This window comes from Carya illinoinensis, chromosome 11, assembly GCF_018687715.1.
Source record: "Carya illinoinensis cultivar Pawnee chromosome 11, C.illinoinensisPawnee_v1, whole genome shotgun sequence".
NCBI lineage: Eukaryota > Viridiplantae > Streptophyta > Magnoliopsida > Fagales > Juglandaceae > Carya > Carya illinoinensis.
Window position 1 is genome coordinate 35874715 of NC_056762.1, and position 19275 is coordinate 35893989.

General features: G+C 36.4%; 2 protein-coding genes across 2 annotated transcripts; both read right to left on the reverse strand.

Moving 5' to 3' along the window:
- Positions 1-9537: 9537 nt before the first annotated feature.
- LOC122282438 lies at positions 9538-10410 on the reverse strand. The gene has a single exon (XM_043094390.1). The coding sequence runs from the start codon at positions 10408-10410 to the stop codon at positions 9538-9540; it is 873 nt and encodes a 290-aa protein (XP_042950324.1).
- Positions 10411-18379: 7969 nt separating this feature from the next.
- LOC122282439 lies at positions 18380-19027 on the reverse strand. The gene has a single exon (XM_043094391.1). The coding sequence runs from the start codon at positions 19025-19027 to the stop codon at positions 18380-18382; it is 648 nt and encodes a 215-aa protein (XP_042950325.1).
- Between the last annotated feature and the right edge of the window lie 248 nt (positions 19028-19275).

The following is a 19275-nucleotide window of genomic DNA, read 5'->3' on the forward strand; positions in this document are numbered from 1 at the left end:
TTTTTTTTTTTTTTTAACTTTGTTTTAAGAGGTATGCAAGTTGTAAGACATTAATGTTAAAGTATTGTGTAAACTTGTCTATCTAACGCTCTAGCAAATGTATATCTGGTATGACACATGTTTTGTACCATTCCAAAAGTTTAACTCATAAAACCATTTGCACTGCTTTAACCCAACCAGTATGCTACTTTGACAAATGTCATCTAACAACAAATCTCTTTTTAACATTTAAATAACTGCACTAGCACCCAAGAACCAAGTCATTTTGATTGATGTGTTAGGCTAATGTATAAAGAATATATAAGGCAGTTTTCCATTTTGCTAAATCATCCAAGGAGTTGTATTATTATAGAGATGAGGATATACCTCAAAATCTTCGTTTGCCCACATTGCACATAGGTGGTTCCATACGGGCTTCTCTACCCACGATGTCCCGCCAGAAAGTGCCACTTCTTTAGACCCATACTTTATGTATTGCTTTCGCAGTAAATAGTAAAATACATTATATTTTCTGGCAACTGTGTTTGTCACACACTCATGATGTGAACTTTGTGTTCAATCCAATTTAAAATTAGCCTACGATGAGGTCAAATAGTCAAATCATTGAACTAACATATAATCTCTTGTGTTGACAAAGAGATCAATTACGATGTATATTCAGATTTAAAAAAAAAATAGATAGAGGGGCTCAAACACAACACTCTTGCATTGTTTTACCTTAACACGGTTGAAGAATTCTTCTTTCTCCTCTTTTGGCACAGCTTTCCAGCTTGCATGGATCATGTTAGCATGAAGTCTCACGATCGTGGTCACTCGTCCAGAAAATATGTTGTAATTTTCACACGATGGACCTCTTTGTCCATCCTTAATAATCAGGGGTATCGGACCAAATTTTCTGACTCTCTCAAACAATGTGTCTTTTGTTGGTCCTCGACCATGTTTTCGGAAAGGTGCATTAGCTCCTTCTATCCACCAATAGCATAAAATCATCATCAACTGATTGCTTTTTTCATCTTAAGTAAAACAAACACTACAAAATATTTTCAATAAAAGTTACTCAACTTACGTGCATTACTAACAATCCTAATATCAGGATTTGCTTCATCTCTGGCCTCCTCTACACCCACATTTGGAGGTTGAGTGGAATCACCAAATACTTCATCTTGTTCTATATCACGCAACAGTGGTGGCCCATGATGAAGCTGTGGAGCAAGCCCCCCCCCTCCCCCCCCCCCCCCCCCCCCCCCCCCGCGTCCATATCGTCCAGGGAGCCTTCCTCTTACCCATCTCACCATTGTCTTATTTTTTGAAATGTCAATCCTACTAATACACCCACACATAAGACAAGTTAAACTTCCAGCCTAGATATTGCTACAGGGGAAAAAATTAGCGTTTGCTATCTAATGCATCATATTGTGAATGAGTTGACAATATTAAAACTAATGCACGAACCCTAGGGTAAGACCACCTGTTACTTACATTCAAATGTGAAAAGAAAAACTCAGTCAGAGAAAGTAGTGGCTATTGCAGTAAACCCTCACTACAATAGCCAAAAAAACAGGCTGTATTCTAGTCTAGATATGGCAACAGGGAAAAAGATATAAATAAAGGTGTACTGTTTTTTGCTTTTACTTGAAATTAGTTGGCAATATTGAAGCCTGGCTATAACATTCTAGAGTAACAAGCATGCATTACTTACATTCAAAGCTATTAAGGTTAAGTCATATAGAGAAATGAGATTTATCCACTTTTTAGCTCCTCCATATCTACTACCACATAAAAAAGGCTGTATTCCAGCCTAGATAATGCAACAGGGGCACCTAATGCATCTTCTTTTGCACTACAGAAATGTGTTGCCAATATTGAAACTATTATAAGCCTATAGTAAGATTGCATGCATTACTTACATTCTAATCTAGACAGGAAAATGCAAAGAGAGAAATGAGAGTATGGGTCTGTACCCCAGAGCTACAAACCATCACAGATTACCTTTTGTAATCCATTCTAGATATTGCAACTTAAAAAATATTACTAATCTTTCTTTTATTTGAGAAATGTGTTGACAATATTGAAACTAGTATCATGAGGATCCGTTAGAAGCATGCATTACTTACATTCAAAACTAGACTGTAAAAATCTACCAAGAGAGAAATGAGAGTTCATGCAGTGGTTCACCCAGATCTACATCTACTGACACAAAAAATTTTCCACTCCATTCTAGAAATGGCAGAATGAAAAATTAGCATCAAACAACTTACATGCATATTAGGATAATTTGCAACAATTGAGATTTGTTGACAATATTGAAACTATTATAACCCATACAGTAAGAAGCATGCATTACTTAGATAAACCTCTATTAAGTATAACTTAGATAGAGAAATGAGCAGTGAGACCATAACTACGCTTGTAAGTTTCATGCATTACTTACATGCGGTTGCTTGTAAGGAAAACTCAAACCAGAGAAATGCAAGTGAGAGTAGTACCCCCTCAAGGTAATGCTACAAAAAGGCTATGCATTCCAGACTTCCAGTCTAGATATGGTAGCAGGAAAAATCAGCATTAAACAAAATCCATTCATGCATTATAATTAGGACAATTATCAAAGTTGAGATTTGGTGTGTAGTCTGAAACATGTATAACCCTAGAGTACAAAGCATGCATTACTTAAATTCAAACACTAAGTATAACTCAGAGAGAGATATGAGTTAGAGTAGTATTCTGTGTCTCACTACAAACTGCAAAAAAAAGAACAAAATCTTCCCAGTGTAGATATAAGAATAGGAAAAATAAAAATGCTAATATTTGCTTTAGATATATGTGTTCACAATATGCACCTACAGTTATAACGCCAGTGTTTAGCATTCATGCATTACTTGGTTTCCCATTTATTATTAACAACTTAGTGAGAGAAATGAGCTGTACGTAAAGTTGCCCCTCACTACAAACTGCCATAGTTTAACTCAGTAATTCCAGTCTAGATGTGGGTAGACTGAAAAATCAGCAGCAAACAACTTTCTCATAAATTAAAAATTTCCTATCTTCAACTTTGTTGACAATATTGGATTACTATATAACCCTAGTTTAAGAAGCATGCATTACTCACCTTTAAAGCTATAAAGTATAACTCAAAGAGAGAAATGAGAGTGAGAGCAGTATTTCGTGACTATCTTTTCTATAAACAAAAAAAAAAAAAAAAAAAAAAAATTTGCCCATGAGTGACTAGATATTGCAACAGGAAACAAAAAAAAGTAAGCTTTCTTAGCTCTATATAAATGTCTTGACACAGTGTGGATTAAATACACGTAGAGTAACAAGCATGCATTACTTATAGTTTGTTTCCCTATTATGAAAAATCATAGAGAGCCAAGAGGTTGAGAGCAGTACCCCCTCACTACAAACTGCCATACAAAAGGTCCAACAGTTCTAGTTTAGTGCTGGCAACAGGGGAAAAATAGTTTTCTCTTTAATAAGAAACAGGAATGGTTCTTCATGAGAAATGTGTTGACAATATTATACCTTGAACTAACCCTTGTGTCAGTTGCATGCATTACTTACATGCAAAGCTTTTAAGAATAAGAGGTTGCAGAGAGAAAAATGACAGTAAGAGCTTTAACCCCAAAACATGTGCTTTAAGAGTTGAGAACTGGTGAGAAAAAGTGAGAGGAAAAGGAGAGGAGGTAGACCGAGTTAACCCAATGTCTTCGTGGATGAAGGTAAAAGAATCTACTCCTCTTGCTTCTTGGATGATCACAAGTGTAGTGGAAACCGATGCTTTGTGATTTTGGTCGAATCTCAACTTCAGAATGATTGGCTGGTTTCACGTTTGGTTTTGCTCCTCTCTCAGAAACAACTAGGTGTGGCTTCTCTGTTATGTGAGCAATGAGACACAACAAGTTGCAATATACTTTTTGAAGCAATTGGGTATAGGCTCCTAGGTGTTGGCAGGAGAAAACATGAGATTACTGCATATGAGTTGACAACCAAACACGTTGTACCCCGCCTCTTTTCAGTCCCTTCCCGCCCACTTTTTTTATCATATATTTTTAAATGCGTCATCCCCTATTTGCCTTTGCCATATCTAACATATTCTATTTTGCTTTTCCCTCGCTGAGTGTATAAGAAAATATTTGAGTATCTTGGTCAACATTTAATGATCTAAACAAGGGGATAATTTTGCTGCTTATCTTTCTGCATAGGTTTCCAATACAAGCAGATTATTTTTTATAGATAAATAATGTGTCAATCCCTATATACAAGTGGCATATTATTTTTTATGGAGCAATACAGGTGTTAGCTTATATATAAGTGTCAGGTTAATATATTTGCTAAAAAATGACAGTGCCAGGCTGCCAGCTTATATACAAGTGGCAGATTATTGCTCAATATAGGTGTCAACCTTTTTTTGCTAGATGTGTCAACTTTTAGTATAAGTGTTAGCTTATAATCTGCAATTATATAATCTATAAGGTAAGACCCACTTTATGTGAACTGGTCATTGTTGCAAATCTTAACTAGCAGATTAATAGTTTTGACATTTTAGCATAGTTGCACCATACATATAGAATCAATAAAAAATGGTAGTCTATAATTTTTCCATTTTTGCATTGATTTATCCATCTAAATCCCCCCCCTCAATAGGCATTGAAACAACACATGTTTTCTTAAATCATTTAGTCATTCGATATTTGCAATGAAGATATTGTCAATCAATTGGAAGTTTGATATATGATCACATTTCTTCTCTATTCTTTACTGAGGTGAATAAGTGATATGAGTGCATTTGCAGTGTCTTACATAAGCCGAGTAGCTTAGAACCATGTGCTTGCTACTTTGTAGGCTTCATGTAACTCATATATTCAATCAATTCGGCTGCATAGGTAGCAGATTATGCTATTCTCAAATTATCATGTCTAACATATTACGGCACCCACATCCATTTAGCCAATTAATTGGTCTACAATTTCATTTATCCCATTTACTTGGATTGAGTTTATTGGATTGATAAGAAATACCTAATGGCAGTGCATTACACCATACTTTTAGGAGGATTGATATGGATGTTCAACGGACTTCCCTCTTATGTTGTATGTTATATTCATTGGGTGCATGCCAGGGAGCTAGAAATGAAGCAACTTGATTGTGGTAAAAGGAATTTTTGTTTTAGTTGAATTCTTTGATACTTGTCATTCTATCTTTAACTTATTAGAATCACATCAAATAACTTGGAAGTGAAAGAGCAAATATGAATATAAATAGGAGTCAGCAGATCACAACATTGGGCCCTGCCAACGATATTCAACACACCTCAGTTTTCCTATGTAAACTTGACAAAGAAGCAAGTATGAGTATTTAGTCTACGATATAAACTACAAATTAGCCAACACTACAAAAATTCTTTGTTTAATCAACTATTGTGTTTGATTAAAAACTTCACCTCAAAACGGTGGCCCATAAGTATCATATTCACGTGTCACATTCTAACAATAGCAATCGCACTTGAAGTTGGCTTTTCATTGAAAGAGGTTATCAAAATATGACAAGTTCATTGATCTGAAATACCAGTCCTTAGAATGTTTATGTATAAGAGCACCTTTATTGACTCTATAACAACTGCCTCAGCTGCTGGAAAGAGTCTTTTTGCAGCTCCCATAATCCATTGTCTTATGTGAAAGTTGGCAGGATTTTGCATCATTAAGCTCTGTTTCTAGATAGCATAGAGAGTAAGTCATTTTTTTTTTAATCTGACAATATTTCTACACATAGGTGTAGAAATATCAATGCTTTGTTTTTATTAAAAAGACTTGGCCAATATAAGCAGTGAATGCATGACCCTAAAACTAAATTTTAATGATCATTTCCACCTAGATAATCTTCTTAAAATGCATATCTTCCTCATTGTTGTGGAAGCAATGAACCTAGCAATGTTTTCATTTACTTATATTCCTAACATAAGTAAATGATCAAACCAGGATACTTGCAATATGCATATCGTATGCATATATTTATAAAATTCAATGACTAACAACATAACAAGGAGTCAGCTGGAGACTATCACATTTAAGTCACTTTGTTAACCAAAGAAAGTGGAGCAATATAATATTGCCCAATTACGCACAAACCTCCCATACATAAAGATGCATAGATGACATTTCTTACCAAAATGAAGGGAAGGCCAAACCTTCGTTTTGATACTTTGCTCAACACCCTTCATATGGCAGCATAACGAATAAGATATCAAAATATGCTGGAATAAGAGGTTGACAACAGGAAGGAGGATATAAAAGACCTGTGCAGATGATGTCCTTGCTTCTCCGGCAATAGTCACTGACGCAACTAGTTGGTTGTGGAAGACATGCCACATAAATATCATTCTGCAAAAGGCCATTTACCACATTCAACCCTCATGATCGTCACAATGCACACATATTTATCCTGTTATTAATGTATGTACATTAAAATCTACATCAACTCAAGAGTGAGGGTCATGTGAAGACTGGAACATTGGGTTGGGGTCTGGCCCAGGTATTAGTTATACGGGAAACAAGGGGTTGAGGTTCAGTGTAATTTTTGGGATTGTGGGTACATGTTTGTTAATTGTTTATAAAGGCTGTTTATAAACCATTATAGGTGCTTTATTATGATGAAGGTGTTTTATCCTATACCTTCAGTGTGCTTATTTACTCCTTTTGATATATTGAGCAAGTTTTATGTAAAAATCAAAATAAAGCGTTATAATAAATAAAGAAGGAGACCATGCATTGTGAGATAACCAAATAAAAACATTATAAATTAGGGCATACCATCTTCTGAATCAGGGGTTGCGTCATCGGCAAATGCAATACTGTCTTCATCGCTTCCCCTACTATTACCATCAGCATCGTCGATTCCCAGCTCATCATCAACGCCATCATCCTCGAGGTATGTCTCGTGGTCAGGTAAAGTAGATGGTTGATGTTCTAATATGGTTGAAGGGTCAATCAATTTTCATTTTCCTAGAAAGCGTCATTGTCACTAGACTCTGCACCATCATCCAAATCGTCAACCGATGCAACTAAAGGAATGTTGTATACATTCCTATTCGTTATCTTATGGACCACATACCAACTACCTACCATACTAATATCTTTTAAGTAAAACACCTGCTTGGCTTGGAAGGCTAGAGCAAAAGGCTCATCTTTATACCATGTTCTAGAAGTGTTCAGGCTTGTTAGATGGTCGCCAATGCAAATCCCTTTTCGGTTATCACCAACATCCCACCAATCACATTGAAACAAATAGACCTTACGCCAACCCATATATCTTAATTCTATAATATCATTCAAAACCCCATAGAAGTCAACAGGATTTGATTGATGTTCACCACGGACAACCAAACCACTATTTTGAGTTCGTTGTGCCTCTCTCGATCTTTTGTCTGAAACCTAATTCCATTCATTATGCAGCCAGCGTACGACGCAACCCACTTGTCAGGACCACATGCAAGTGCATATATTTCATCTGGTACACTGGCTGGATCCATCGCACGCTTCTCTCGAATCTATATTCCAATCAAAAGACAAAACCAATCAAATTATAAAATAGCTAGAACAATTATACAACATTTTGGTTTTAAACATGTGGCTTCGTCTATTTTTTATTATAATAATTTTTTATTTTTCTAGTGTTTAGCATCTTTTATGTCGGATTCAAATGGCATGCACACCAATTGGGGTACGTATTGAGAAGGTTGTATGAATAAAGAGAAATAAGTACGTGTTTCTTGAACCACCTAGAGAATTGAGCTTGGTGCCTACGCCCATTGTTGGTTGTGACTTCCCTTGTAATCATGTTATAATGCTCACTGCAAAATAGAGTCGTATCACTACACGTCGTAATCTGTATCCGATCAGTACTCTGGGGTTTACACAAAATCTTAACCACTTACTCGAGGTAATGCTCGATCTGGCCACAATTATTGAGAACATACCAGTGGGCTCTTGAAAATAATTTCTCGGCTAGCATGTGAATGTTTGTCGCCCTGAGCGGATGTACCTTTTGTGAGAATACAGAGAAAAATTCTTCATTAAGCTGTTATGAAATGTCTGAGTTTTTTTCAACTCGTTGATATCTGGTCTCAATGTTGTTGAGATACATTGAGCAAAACGTCAAACACTCAACATGAACATATGCTTTAGCAATTGAACCCTTAGGGCGGGCTTTGTTCTGGACATAAAGCTTGAACTTCCCAGGTACCTCTCAAAAGGATACATCCACCTGTATTGCATTGGTCAAGCAAGTAATGCCTCATTCGGTAAATGAATTGCAAGGTGCACCATTATATCAAAAAATATAGGTGGGAATATCATCTCAAGTTTATATAGTATGATAGAAATATCTGCTTGAAGCCGATGCGATGATTCATAAGTCAATGTTTGAGCACACAATTCTTTGAAAAATGTACTTAGCTTGGTCAAAGCTAGCAGGATTTTGGCCGCAGATAACCATCAATCATGACCGGAAGCAACCATTGGAGAAAAATGTGGCAGTCATGACTTTTCATTTCTGAAATTTTGCATTCACGAATATTCACACACTGAGCAATATTAGAGGCGAAGCCATCTGGAAAAGTAACTTGTGACACCCACTCACAAAAGGATATTCTCTCATTATGGTTTAGTGTGTAACATGCAAGACTCATTCGACAACGATCACCATCCGGACGTAAATGTAATTCCTTCCTCAGTCCGAGATGTTCCAAATCCCTTTGCACATTTACAGTGTCCTTACTCTTTCCATCAATACTCAACAAGGTGCCCAATACACTATCATAGATGTTTTTCTCAATATGCATTACGTCTAGGTTATGCCTCAATTCCATGTCTTTCCAGTATGGGAGATTGAAAAAGATGCTTTTCTTTGTCCAGTTGAATTCTTGTGGTGCCCATTTCCTCTTCCGTGAACTTTTCCCAAACTACATGTTGGAGACCATGCGTAATTGCTCAAGTATAGCTTGGGGCGTAGGTTTTGCTGGGTGAAGCTGAACCTCATTCACACCATTGAAATCACATTTATTCTTTCTCTAAGAGTGATTTGGGGCCAACAATCGACGGTGGCCCATATAACAATGTTTACGTCCATAGGCTAACCACATAGAATCAGTATCTACATTGCACACAGGACATGCCACTTCCCCTTGGTGCTCCACCCAGAAAGATTGGCATATGCAGGAAAGTCATTTATAGTTCGGATTAAAGATGCATCTAATCGAAAAACATCAGAACTGAATGCATCATATGTCTCAATACCAACCTCCCATAATTCTTTCAATTCATCAATTAAAGGATGCGAGAAAACATCGATATCATTTCCTGGTGATTTAGGACCAGGTATCAAACATGTCAATAAAAAGTATGGATCTTTCATGCAAGACCAAGGTGGCAAGTTGTAAGGCAGAAGTATGACTGGCCATATACTATAGGGCTGGCTCATGTTATTGAACGGGTTGAATCCATCACTCGCAAGTCCAAGACGTACATTACGAGCATCTTTGGAAAATCAATCATGTTTCCTGTCAAAATCTTTCCACACTTTGGAATCAGCTGGATGCCTCATACAGCTCGAATTATCAATACGCCCCTCTTTATGCCATCGCATCGCTTCTGCTGTCTTATTCGACATATAAAGTTGTTGCAACCTAGGTTTCAATGAAAAATAACGCATCACTTTTTGAAGTACCTGGTGTTTACTTGTCATTGAGACCCACCTAGATGCCTTGCATTTAGGGTACTCATCTTTTTCTTCATCTTCTTTCCAAAACAAGATACAGTCATTTGGGCATACATGAATTTTAGTGTAACTAAATCCCAACCCACGCTCTAGCTGACGTGCATCATTATAGTCTTGAGGTAAGAGAGTAGTTGGGAAGGTAGATTTCAATAGCTTTAGCACCATGTTAAATGACTTCACGTTCCAACCACCGATAGTCTTGATGTGAAGCAACTTCACCATAAATAATAGCTTTGAGTAGTTTGTACATGATGGATAGAGTGGACGTCGTACATCCTCTATGTACTGTTCAAATGTATGGTGTCTTGATGTCCCAACGTTGGGTTCTGCATTATCATCGTCACTGCCACCAGCATTTAAACCGGTTGCACTATCCGCGAAAGATCCCACCCGGATGTCATCTAACATCTCATCAACGTCATCAATGTACTCGCCAAAATCATCTTCATCATCCTCATCATCTGACCGGTTGGCATGAAAATGATCATCTTCTCCATGAAATATCCATTGAGTATAACTTCTATCAATCCCTCGCAAGAATAGATGATCCCTCACAACAGTAACTGGTTGGCAAAAATTATTACGACATATCCGACAAGGGCACCTAATGGCGTCAGTGGCTGGCGCATTGAATTGAGCCATGGAAAGGAAATGGTTTACTCTTTCGGCATATTCATATATTCCTGGAACCACAATCTATCTTCAATATGCATCAAAGATTTATCCATTTAATTCTTGGTAACAAAAAAAAGGCCAGAACAAATTTCCTTGATATAACTTAATATGAAGTTGACTTTTCAAGACTGGATAATGGTAGGTCATTGACAAATTTACATGGATAAAACAACTTTCTGCCATGTAGTTTGTAAAAAAAAAAACATTGCAGAGGGAAGTTGCATGGGTGATGACGACCGAGAAGTAAATTTACTGCAAGGCACACACTAACCAAGTCTATGATGCATGAGTAACAAGCACGCAAGAATTTAACCAGGATATAGGGAGTACAAGAACAATCATGTACAATGAATTATCCAAACTCCTATTTTTTCTTTTATCACCTAATACAAAAGCCAGGTTGAAATCTAGCAACAATTAGTTGTGTGATTTTGCATACTGGCAAATCATTTGATTCACCATACATATAGGCCCAGGGTCACAAATATAAAAAATGGTTATGGCCGGCATCTACGTGACATTATATCAAATGGGAAGAGCAATGAGAAACAAGATAGGATTTAGCTCTATATGGTCTAGGAGTGTCTTTGTAGATATTAGTTAATTAGCATCTTGAAGAGGGATACAGAGATGTGAGGAAAGGTGCGTATTAAGATAATATAGAGTTGCGAGGGAATGTGCATATTCACTACTGTCATTGACATATACTCATTGGTTCTTAATATACATCCCCTATTCGCTACTGCATAAATTAAAAATCCGCTCCAAAAAAAGCTAGAGGGAGGGCAACAACATGCTAAAAATGCAGTCCAATGTACTAGTAGTTGCATGGCCATGCATGACACATAATTCACTTTGTCATGAAAATGCCTGAATCTTATAATCTTCTACACAATTGCAAACCCTACATGTGTTTAATATGCAAGCTAGCAAGGAAAAAATATCAGGCAAAGACAAAAGGTTAAACCACAATAGTATGACATACATGTGCACATAAAGCACAAATGAGCATAAAAACCAATGGGATCATTAAGGAGCATAGGGGAAAAATATTGGGTCACTTTGTGTAAACAATAATTTTTTGTGAGCATGGATTACTGCATGTAATCTATAACTATGTCTTTTGCTAGTCATCAGCAATAGTTTATCATATTCAATATAAACCTAACAAGGGGAAGCTAGAAAGCATTCAGATGCTTGAGTTTATTTGTTCGAAGCTTCACCATTACTCCCCTTGTTGCTAGTATATAACAATGGGTGTAACTAATAGCAGGTCTATAAAAAAAATCTTATGTTATTTTTTAAGCTGGAGACTGGGAGTCACCTCCATTTTCCCATATTTTTTGAAACCTACTGCCTATGTTGGGTGTAGGTACTTGAAACTAGAGGGGTTGGGTTTGTATTAGAATTGTAGCTGAATGGGAAGCTTCAGATGTTCAATATTTTTCTCCACGGTAAGATTTGTCCATTACGCCATGTATAAGTAATGCACCTACGAGAGACAACACGCTTGGTGTTCTCAAACTATTAATTCTCTAGTTTGGAATTAGCAGGTGGGAATGCCCATCCATATTTTGGATAAGAAAGCATTCTCTACATGGAAAGTTTGAGTAGAAGCAAACATCATTATAGGCAAGAATAAGAATGTACAAGTACATAGGCAAACCAAAAACAAAAGCTCACAAAGGAAATTCATATGAAAACTTTAAAAGCAAAACAAAACAATAAACAAACTGGAGATCAAAGAGGAGAAAACAAACTCAATGCCGCCGATTTGCTACCAATATAAGCTGCCCATATTATCATGTCTCCATACAAATCTGCCCTGATAAACACTTTAAGAGTGTTTATCATAACAAACCATCAGTTTAATCTTCTCCCCAAGACACATGTATACCATTTAAAACTCGTACAGATTTGGTAGGAGTAGCTCCTAAGGTGTGGTTTACAACCTAACCTTTGTAACAACAAATGTGAAAAATATTAATGGAAAACATAGTATCATAGCTTTGCTGTGTTAGTTATCACAGCAAACATACAACCACTTGGAAAAACAACAAAAAACCACAACGCCATGAAGATTCATCCCGATAAATGTCTCAGGAAGGGGCATACACCCACTGGGTGCCATTCTTGGTATTGCAGTAGCTATACTGATATATAAATTACACTACATCCAATTTTTCCAAACAGTTTATTACAATAGAAGTACTTATAAAGGCAGTTTAACTCTGCTACATTGATGAGTTAGATTTAAATGTAGTTCTGTAACTGAAATCCTAAATCTAATGCATGCAAACCCATTTTACTAACCCAATCATAGGTGACAATATATTCATACAATGACCAAATTGCAAAGCCAAGTTACACCTCAATAACCCTAAACAGATATATAGTAGTAGGAACGTACAATATTTTAGCAGACGCAAAACACTATGTATTATTATAACAGATGAGAACTTACATCAAGTCTGTAAGCAATAATTGATGAGCTAAATTCCTGGGATTGCCACCGCCACCCGGGGAAGCCTGAAAAAAAAAAGGGTTTAGCCTATCTTTTCTATAATCAAATCCCACACACAACATGGCACAAAATAGAGTGAAAAATACGAGTTATCAGCATCAAATTTACCAGTAGCTGTATGGTCTTCCAGAGTTGATAGGCTCCAAGGTAGTATACTAGAAGCCAAGTTAGATGCTGCTCTTTAGCAATGTTTTTATGGGAGAGATGAACAAACAATGATTGACTAGTGATGTAACTAGGCTTGGGCATTGATGGTCATATGTATTGTGGGTTGTTTAAATTGAAGTGCACACATAGGTTGTAGTTCATCATCCATATTGCTTTTTGTTGAATCAGTCCACATTGCAAATGGGGAAACAGTTCATGATGAAAAAAAAACATAGGTATGGTCGCGTACAGGCACAATAGAAGCTATTATATACCAAGAAGGATCCATTGGCAAAATGCATATTCTGGAATTGTCCATATCGTGTAGTAGCTTTGTATTTACTCATAAAATACAAGATTGGGAAGGGGATGGTTTAAAAAACATCCAACTCAATAGATACTTGATAGAGTTAGTGCACGAAGGGAAAAGGGATTAAGGTAACACATCAGATACTAATCCATGAAGAGTTATTGATGTTGCTAAGCTGTTTGGTATAAAAATGACTTGACCTTTGTAAAGTTTAGAGGGCCACAATCCTATTTTTCTGCATCTACGAAGGTTATATCTACATGACTCAACCATGATCTTGTTTGCAAGATCAGTTACATGGAAAGAGTTTGTGGGGCATAAAATGCCAGAATACATATCTTAAATTATGGACTGTTATGTAGATATGCTGATGTGCTTTCAAGTTATAATTAGTTAGGCAAAAATTACTGACAAGCACTGTGTTTATGAGTGTCATACCATGGATTATAATATTAAGCTTCACATACATCATGAAGTATCGTTGTCTATGTATATTTTGCTATACATTGTATTTGGCTAGGTTGTTTTGGTAGTCTACATTGTTCCCGTCTAATTTAGCAAATATTAGTTTCCCCCAACGTATTTTCAAGTACGTACCACACTTGGAAGAAGAACAAATGTTCAAGTACATTCTACACTTGCAATTTAACATGCATGGAAGAGTAAGGAAATCATGATATCCTGCCATAAACATATTACCATGGTAGGGAGGATGAACAGCGAGTGAGCATTGCAATCGCTGAATCAGATTAAGTAGTGACTGCAGAGATGTCAATGTGCAGACAAAATAAAACGGATTGGTGCAAAGTTGCCTTTGCGCAATAATATTAGTTCCTTTTCCCAAAAACTAATGAAAACAGCACATTAGTTGACAATAATGTACATCGGCAAAGACCTCAATAAGATTTAATAAGTTAAACTTTTTGAGCTGTCAAAGTGCATATCTGATTATAGGGGAACCATGTGAATGTAAAAATTTTTAAGCAATTGCCATTGTTTTTAAAAAAGCTGAACCTCTTACACAAGTTTTTCTGGAGTGTTACTTCATGTCAAGGTCCATCATACCATACTCAACTTGGTAATCGTTTTATAGTATTAGGCTAATGTTTCTGATATGCACATGGACAGTCTATATGTGTATACATACTTGTAATTTAAATGCTTCCTTAATAGACCAAGCATTACTTTGAGGTGCACTTTCTATAGAGTCAAATAATGCATCAAAGGGATTCAGGTATAAACTTTTTGCGAATTTAGTCAGTCCTCTCAATGATGGCTCTCCAAAGTTTTTTTCCTAACAAATGTTTTATCAAAAGAAAAAGTAAATAGAGGTGTTTAGAAGATAATGCGACTATTAGCATTATAAGGATGGTAAGCAATTACATATTAAGTGAGGATAAAAAGGATGTTGTCCAAATAGTGGAAGACTTGTATGTCTTTCCCATCTTCCCCTAATTTCTTGTGAGGTGATGAGTGGAAAATAAGTTGGTAGATGATGATAAACAGATTCCATTACGACATGGAATGTTAACAAATCTATATAGAACATAGACTTCTAGATAGATATGTTAACATTGGACTACCTATCTTAAAGTCTAAATAATAATAAAATGAGCACAAGTTGCATGCATATTTGCCAACATTTTTTTAATATGTTACAAATAGACTTCACATATTGGTTAAATAAATTAGTAGTTAACCCAGCCAATAAAAACTGAAGTTTCTCTTTAATGATTGACATTGTTGCTCTAAATGAATCCAACATTTTTCCTCTAAGTGGCTCTTTGAGTAGGTAGGTCAAAACATTTTGTAAGATTACAAGTCTAATAAATTCAGGGAAGAAAAAAACAGTCAACAGAAAAAGAAATGAAAATAGTAGGGAAATGATATTAAATAGCATGCACTTAAAGTAGCCAAACATGGCTCCCCTTTAGTGTGTATTCACTTAGTGCATACACACTTTCAGAACATGTTAGGGTCCACAAATGCATTATCATAATCTATAAAACTGTATCATCTTGGAAGTCATTATTTGTTAAATTAATAAAAAGAATCAAGATATAATGTCAACAAAGGGAAGTTGCATTAACATGATACATTCAACACTCAATCATTGGCCAGCCTGAAGTAAGAAATGGTTTAGAAGTCAAACAGCAGAAGCATGCATGAGAGAACAAAACATGTAAATGGAAAATATTACACAAGTGTGTTCAGATGGTGTCTTATAGCTACATGTGAAGGGGAGTCAAATCCAAAATGAAGGTTATACCTGAGGCCATTATTTCGAACTTATATGGGATGATCCAAAAGGCTAAGTAACAGAAATTAGAGTGCCTGTTGTTTCCAATTGCCAACCATCACACGACTCCAGACATATAAACAGAAGAAAGGTAGACTAAATGGTGACAGAACAATCAAATGCGCATAACTAAAGCTGTGAAATTGAAGGAGCTCCTCTCTCGAACTATAGGTTCACCAAATTTTGAAAATGACACTGATAAATAACTTTTCACCTTCAATCAAATTACAAAGCAATAAAAGAGTTTATACATAAACCCAGGCTACCATCCTATCAATCACACCAGTAGAAAGCAATAAAAGAGTACTAAGTGCATTATGTAAATGCTAATTAAAAATCTACCGCAATTATTAAATGTCAAAGAAGCAGCTAAAGATAATTATAACCATGTAGCAACTGATAAAATGAAGAACTATATCCGATTACACTAGGATGTTCAGAAAGAATGTAATCATACTGTCGGTGATGGAGGCAAGAGCCCAAGCAAGCACAAAGGGTATAACGAATTGGAACCACAACTTCGACGCCGAACCGTTGCACGCTACTCTGCAACCAATCAAACAGGAAACTTCATGAGGTTAGATAACAAGAAAACAATACCAAACCTTCGATATAATTGACATGTTAGTTAAATATATATCCAAAACAAACATTTTCGAGAACTATTATCGAAACAATAAAGGTACAAAAATATATTCATCCAGTTTTAATCTCCCAAACAAAAACTGTAATTTAGGAAACAAAATGGAAAAACCCCCAGAACAGACCACTAAGATTAAAGATTCGATCAGATCTCAGTCAAGGCATCAATTACTACACATATACAGAGGGTTCAGGTTTAATCAAGATATCCACCCTGTAAATTGCAGGAACTAAAATTATGAAGCCAAGAGAAAAAACCGAAGAAATGAAAAGAGACGGCATGTTTGTGAAGAAAGAGAGAAAAATAGAGTTGCAGTAATAGAACGATGAAGAATAGTTAGTAAACCGAATCTTCACTCAACATTTCAAGCAATAATCAAATATACAATGACTACAACTCACAAATTAACCGAATAAAAAAAGAGTTATAAAATCTTCTCACATTTGCCGTGTCCCACACAATTGGCATTATATAAATTTCTCACGTATATAAAATGCCATGGAATACTCTTGTGTGATATAAATCTACCAAGAAATACGGCTTTATCCCTTTATCTTACATCTCAACAAATTAAAGGCTCACAAACAAAGAAATATAGCATAACAGGGGTAGCAAAGCACCAAAAAACAAAACCTTGTTTACCTGACCGTTGCTTCCATGCACTCATTGTTAATAGCTCACAGTAAAGGGAACCGAAACATAGGGGAGATTTTTGTAAGGATCAGTGAAGGGAAGATGATGACCTAGCAGAGACAGCTAGGGTCCAGAAAATTTGCCGATACTACTGCGAATCGAAGGTAGCAAAATCAATCGAAAAGCTGGATTGTGTCGTCACCGTCGACGACGATTCAGTGGTTGTTGGTTCATCACAGATGGATTACGGCAGCAATTGCATTTACAATCTTTGATAATATGTAGGAATTTTTGAAGCTAGGGTTGTGGGTTTCACCCAAAATATGGTATAGAAATGATAGAGGGTTGACTGACGAGATGAGAGGGAAAAGGTCCCACGCGCGCTAAGTAGGGGCTATTTATATAAGTCGGCTAATGGATACCACTTTCAGTGACGATTGTATGTCGTTAGAACAAACACAAAACGTGAAAAATTTGACTTATTGTGACAAAAAAATTTGCAGTGAATATTTGTTACCGAAAACACCCATTTTTATTGACAATTCTGTTGTATATTTTTGGAGAAAAGAATTTTGTGAGAAAACATATGTATTAGTGGTAATTTATCTTCTACGAGAAAAATAATAGTGGCAAAAAGCTGAATTTGTTATAGTGATCTGACCGACCTCGTAAAACATTAGGTAATAAATATTAGAAAAAAAGAAAAAAATTATACTCATCATAAAATTCTCACACCACACATTATATATATTTTTTTAATTTTTAATTTTTCATTCTTACTAAATGTGTAGTATATGAATAATGAGATAAAAAAACTTAATTCATTTAAGATTAATAAAAAAAGTGTGATATGTACAATGATGGATATAAAAACTAAAAATAAAAAAAGACTCTGAAATTAATGGGCCGGGGGTATCGTGTGAAGGCCGGCTGTCGTACCAGGGAAATTTCTCGCAATGATTCTTTTCCCACGGGAGGCTTCCTCGAAGGACTACGCTAATTGTGTCTGTTCCAGGCCATTTTGAGATTCCAAGTGCTTGAAAAACCTTACACTTCACCATGGAAATTTCAAAAGTAGCAGAAAGAAGCGAAATCAATGGTGTCTGGTCTCCCTGATCTGCTTGAAGTATATATATATAATCAGTTTTAATATTTTGAGCAAACAATTAATGCATTTCACTTATAAATACTGTCACGAATTTACTCTGTCTATATATGACATAATATTGCCAAGTCATGATCTTTAGACTGCTCTTTCGCAACCTGCCTGCCTATAAAGCTGTATATTTCGATAATTAAAAAAGAACGATTAAAATTACAACAACAACAAGAAGATATCTCAACCCGAATCTCAATCACGAGATTGAACGGTATTCAAAACTAGAGGTTAACACGTGAACGACATGATTTCTTGTCTTGGATCGCTTGGCTCATAACATTGTAGGTCAAGGTGCAATTCATCTGCACCACCACATTTTTCTTTGATATCTTTAGAATCTTCACCCGGCCGCTGAGTTTTGTAAAGGTGCTCATAGGCAAAGCTCCCGAACTCGAGTCGTTACCATAGCTCGGAGCAGAAAATATCTTGTCGAGCATGATATACATCGTCATGTTCATCCTTTGGGTACGCCTTGCTTTGGCCTTTCCATGTGGAATCGTACCCTCACCCACCCTTTCCTCTCTATAATAAACGATGGTCGTGCTGTTGCCATATCTGAACGCGACTGCGTTAGGGTTTTTCACAGAAACATCAGCTAGGACCGTAGCCGTACTGGTGGTCAAGTTCAGATGCTGGAGTGTCACCGAGTTCATCCTGATCACCGGGTCTTTGATGTGAAAGACGGTGAAGGCGAGAACTAAAAGAACGACTGCTAGGATTAGAAAGAGGGCGGTGAAGCAGCCACAGCACTTGATGCATCTTCTCCGGCAGAGTTTTTGTTGCATGTAAAGGGCTTCGTCTTCGTCGCTGCGGATCCGGTAGGCTGTGGGGGCTAAGGGCTTGAACTGCTGATCGATTTCCGGCGCCATGGCTAAGGTATGTTGAAGCAAAAATTTCGAACGGGGGTATGGTAATTATATAATAATGATAAGACACAAATTCCTTATTGGTTACCTTTGGGATCAGTTTCTTCACTTTAATGGAAGTCTAGGAGATGTGATGTTGATAATTGAGTCATTCGTCCACTACGCAAGCTAGTCGACCTTAACGCGTCTGCACCAATGTCACGGCTTGACTATTGACTTTGAAGAATCACCCTGGCCCCTTTCTTGAAGGA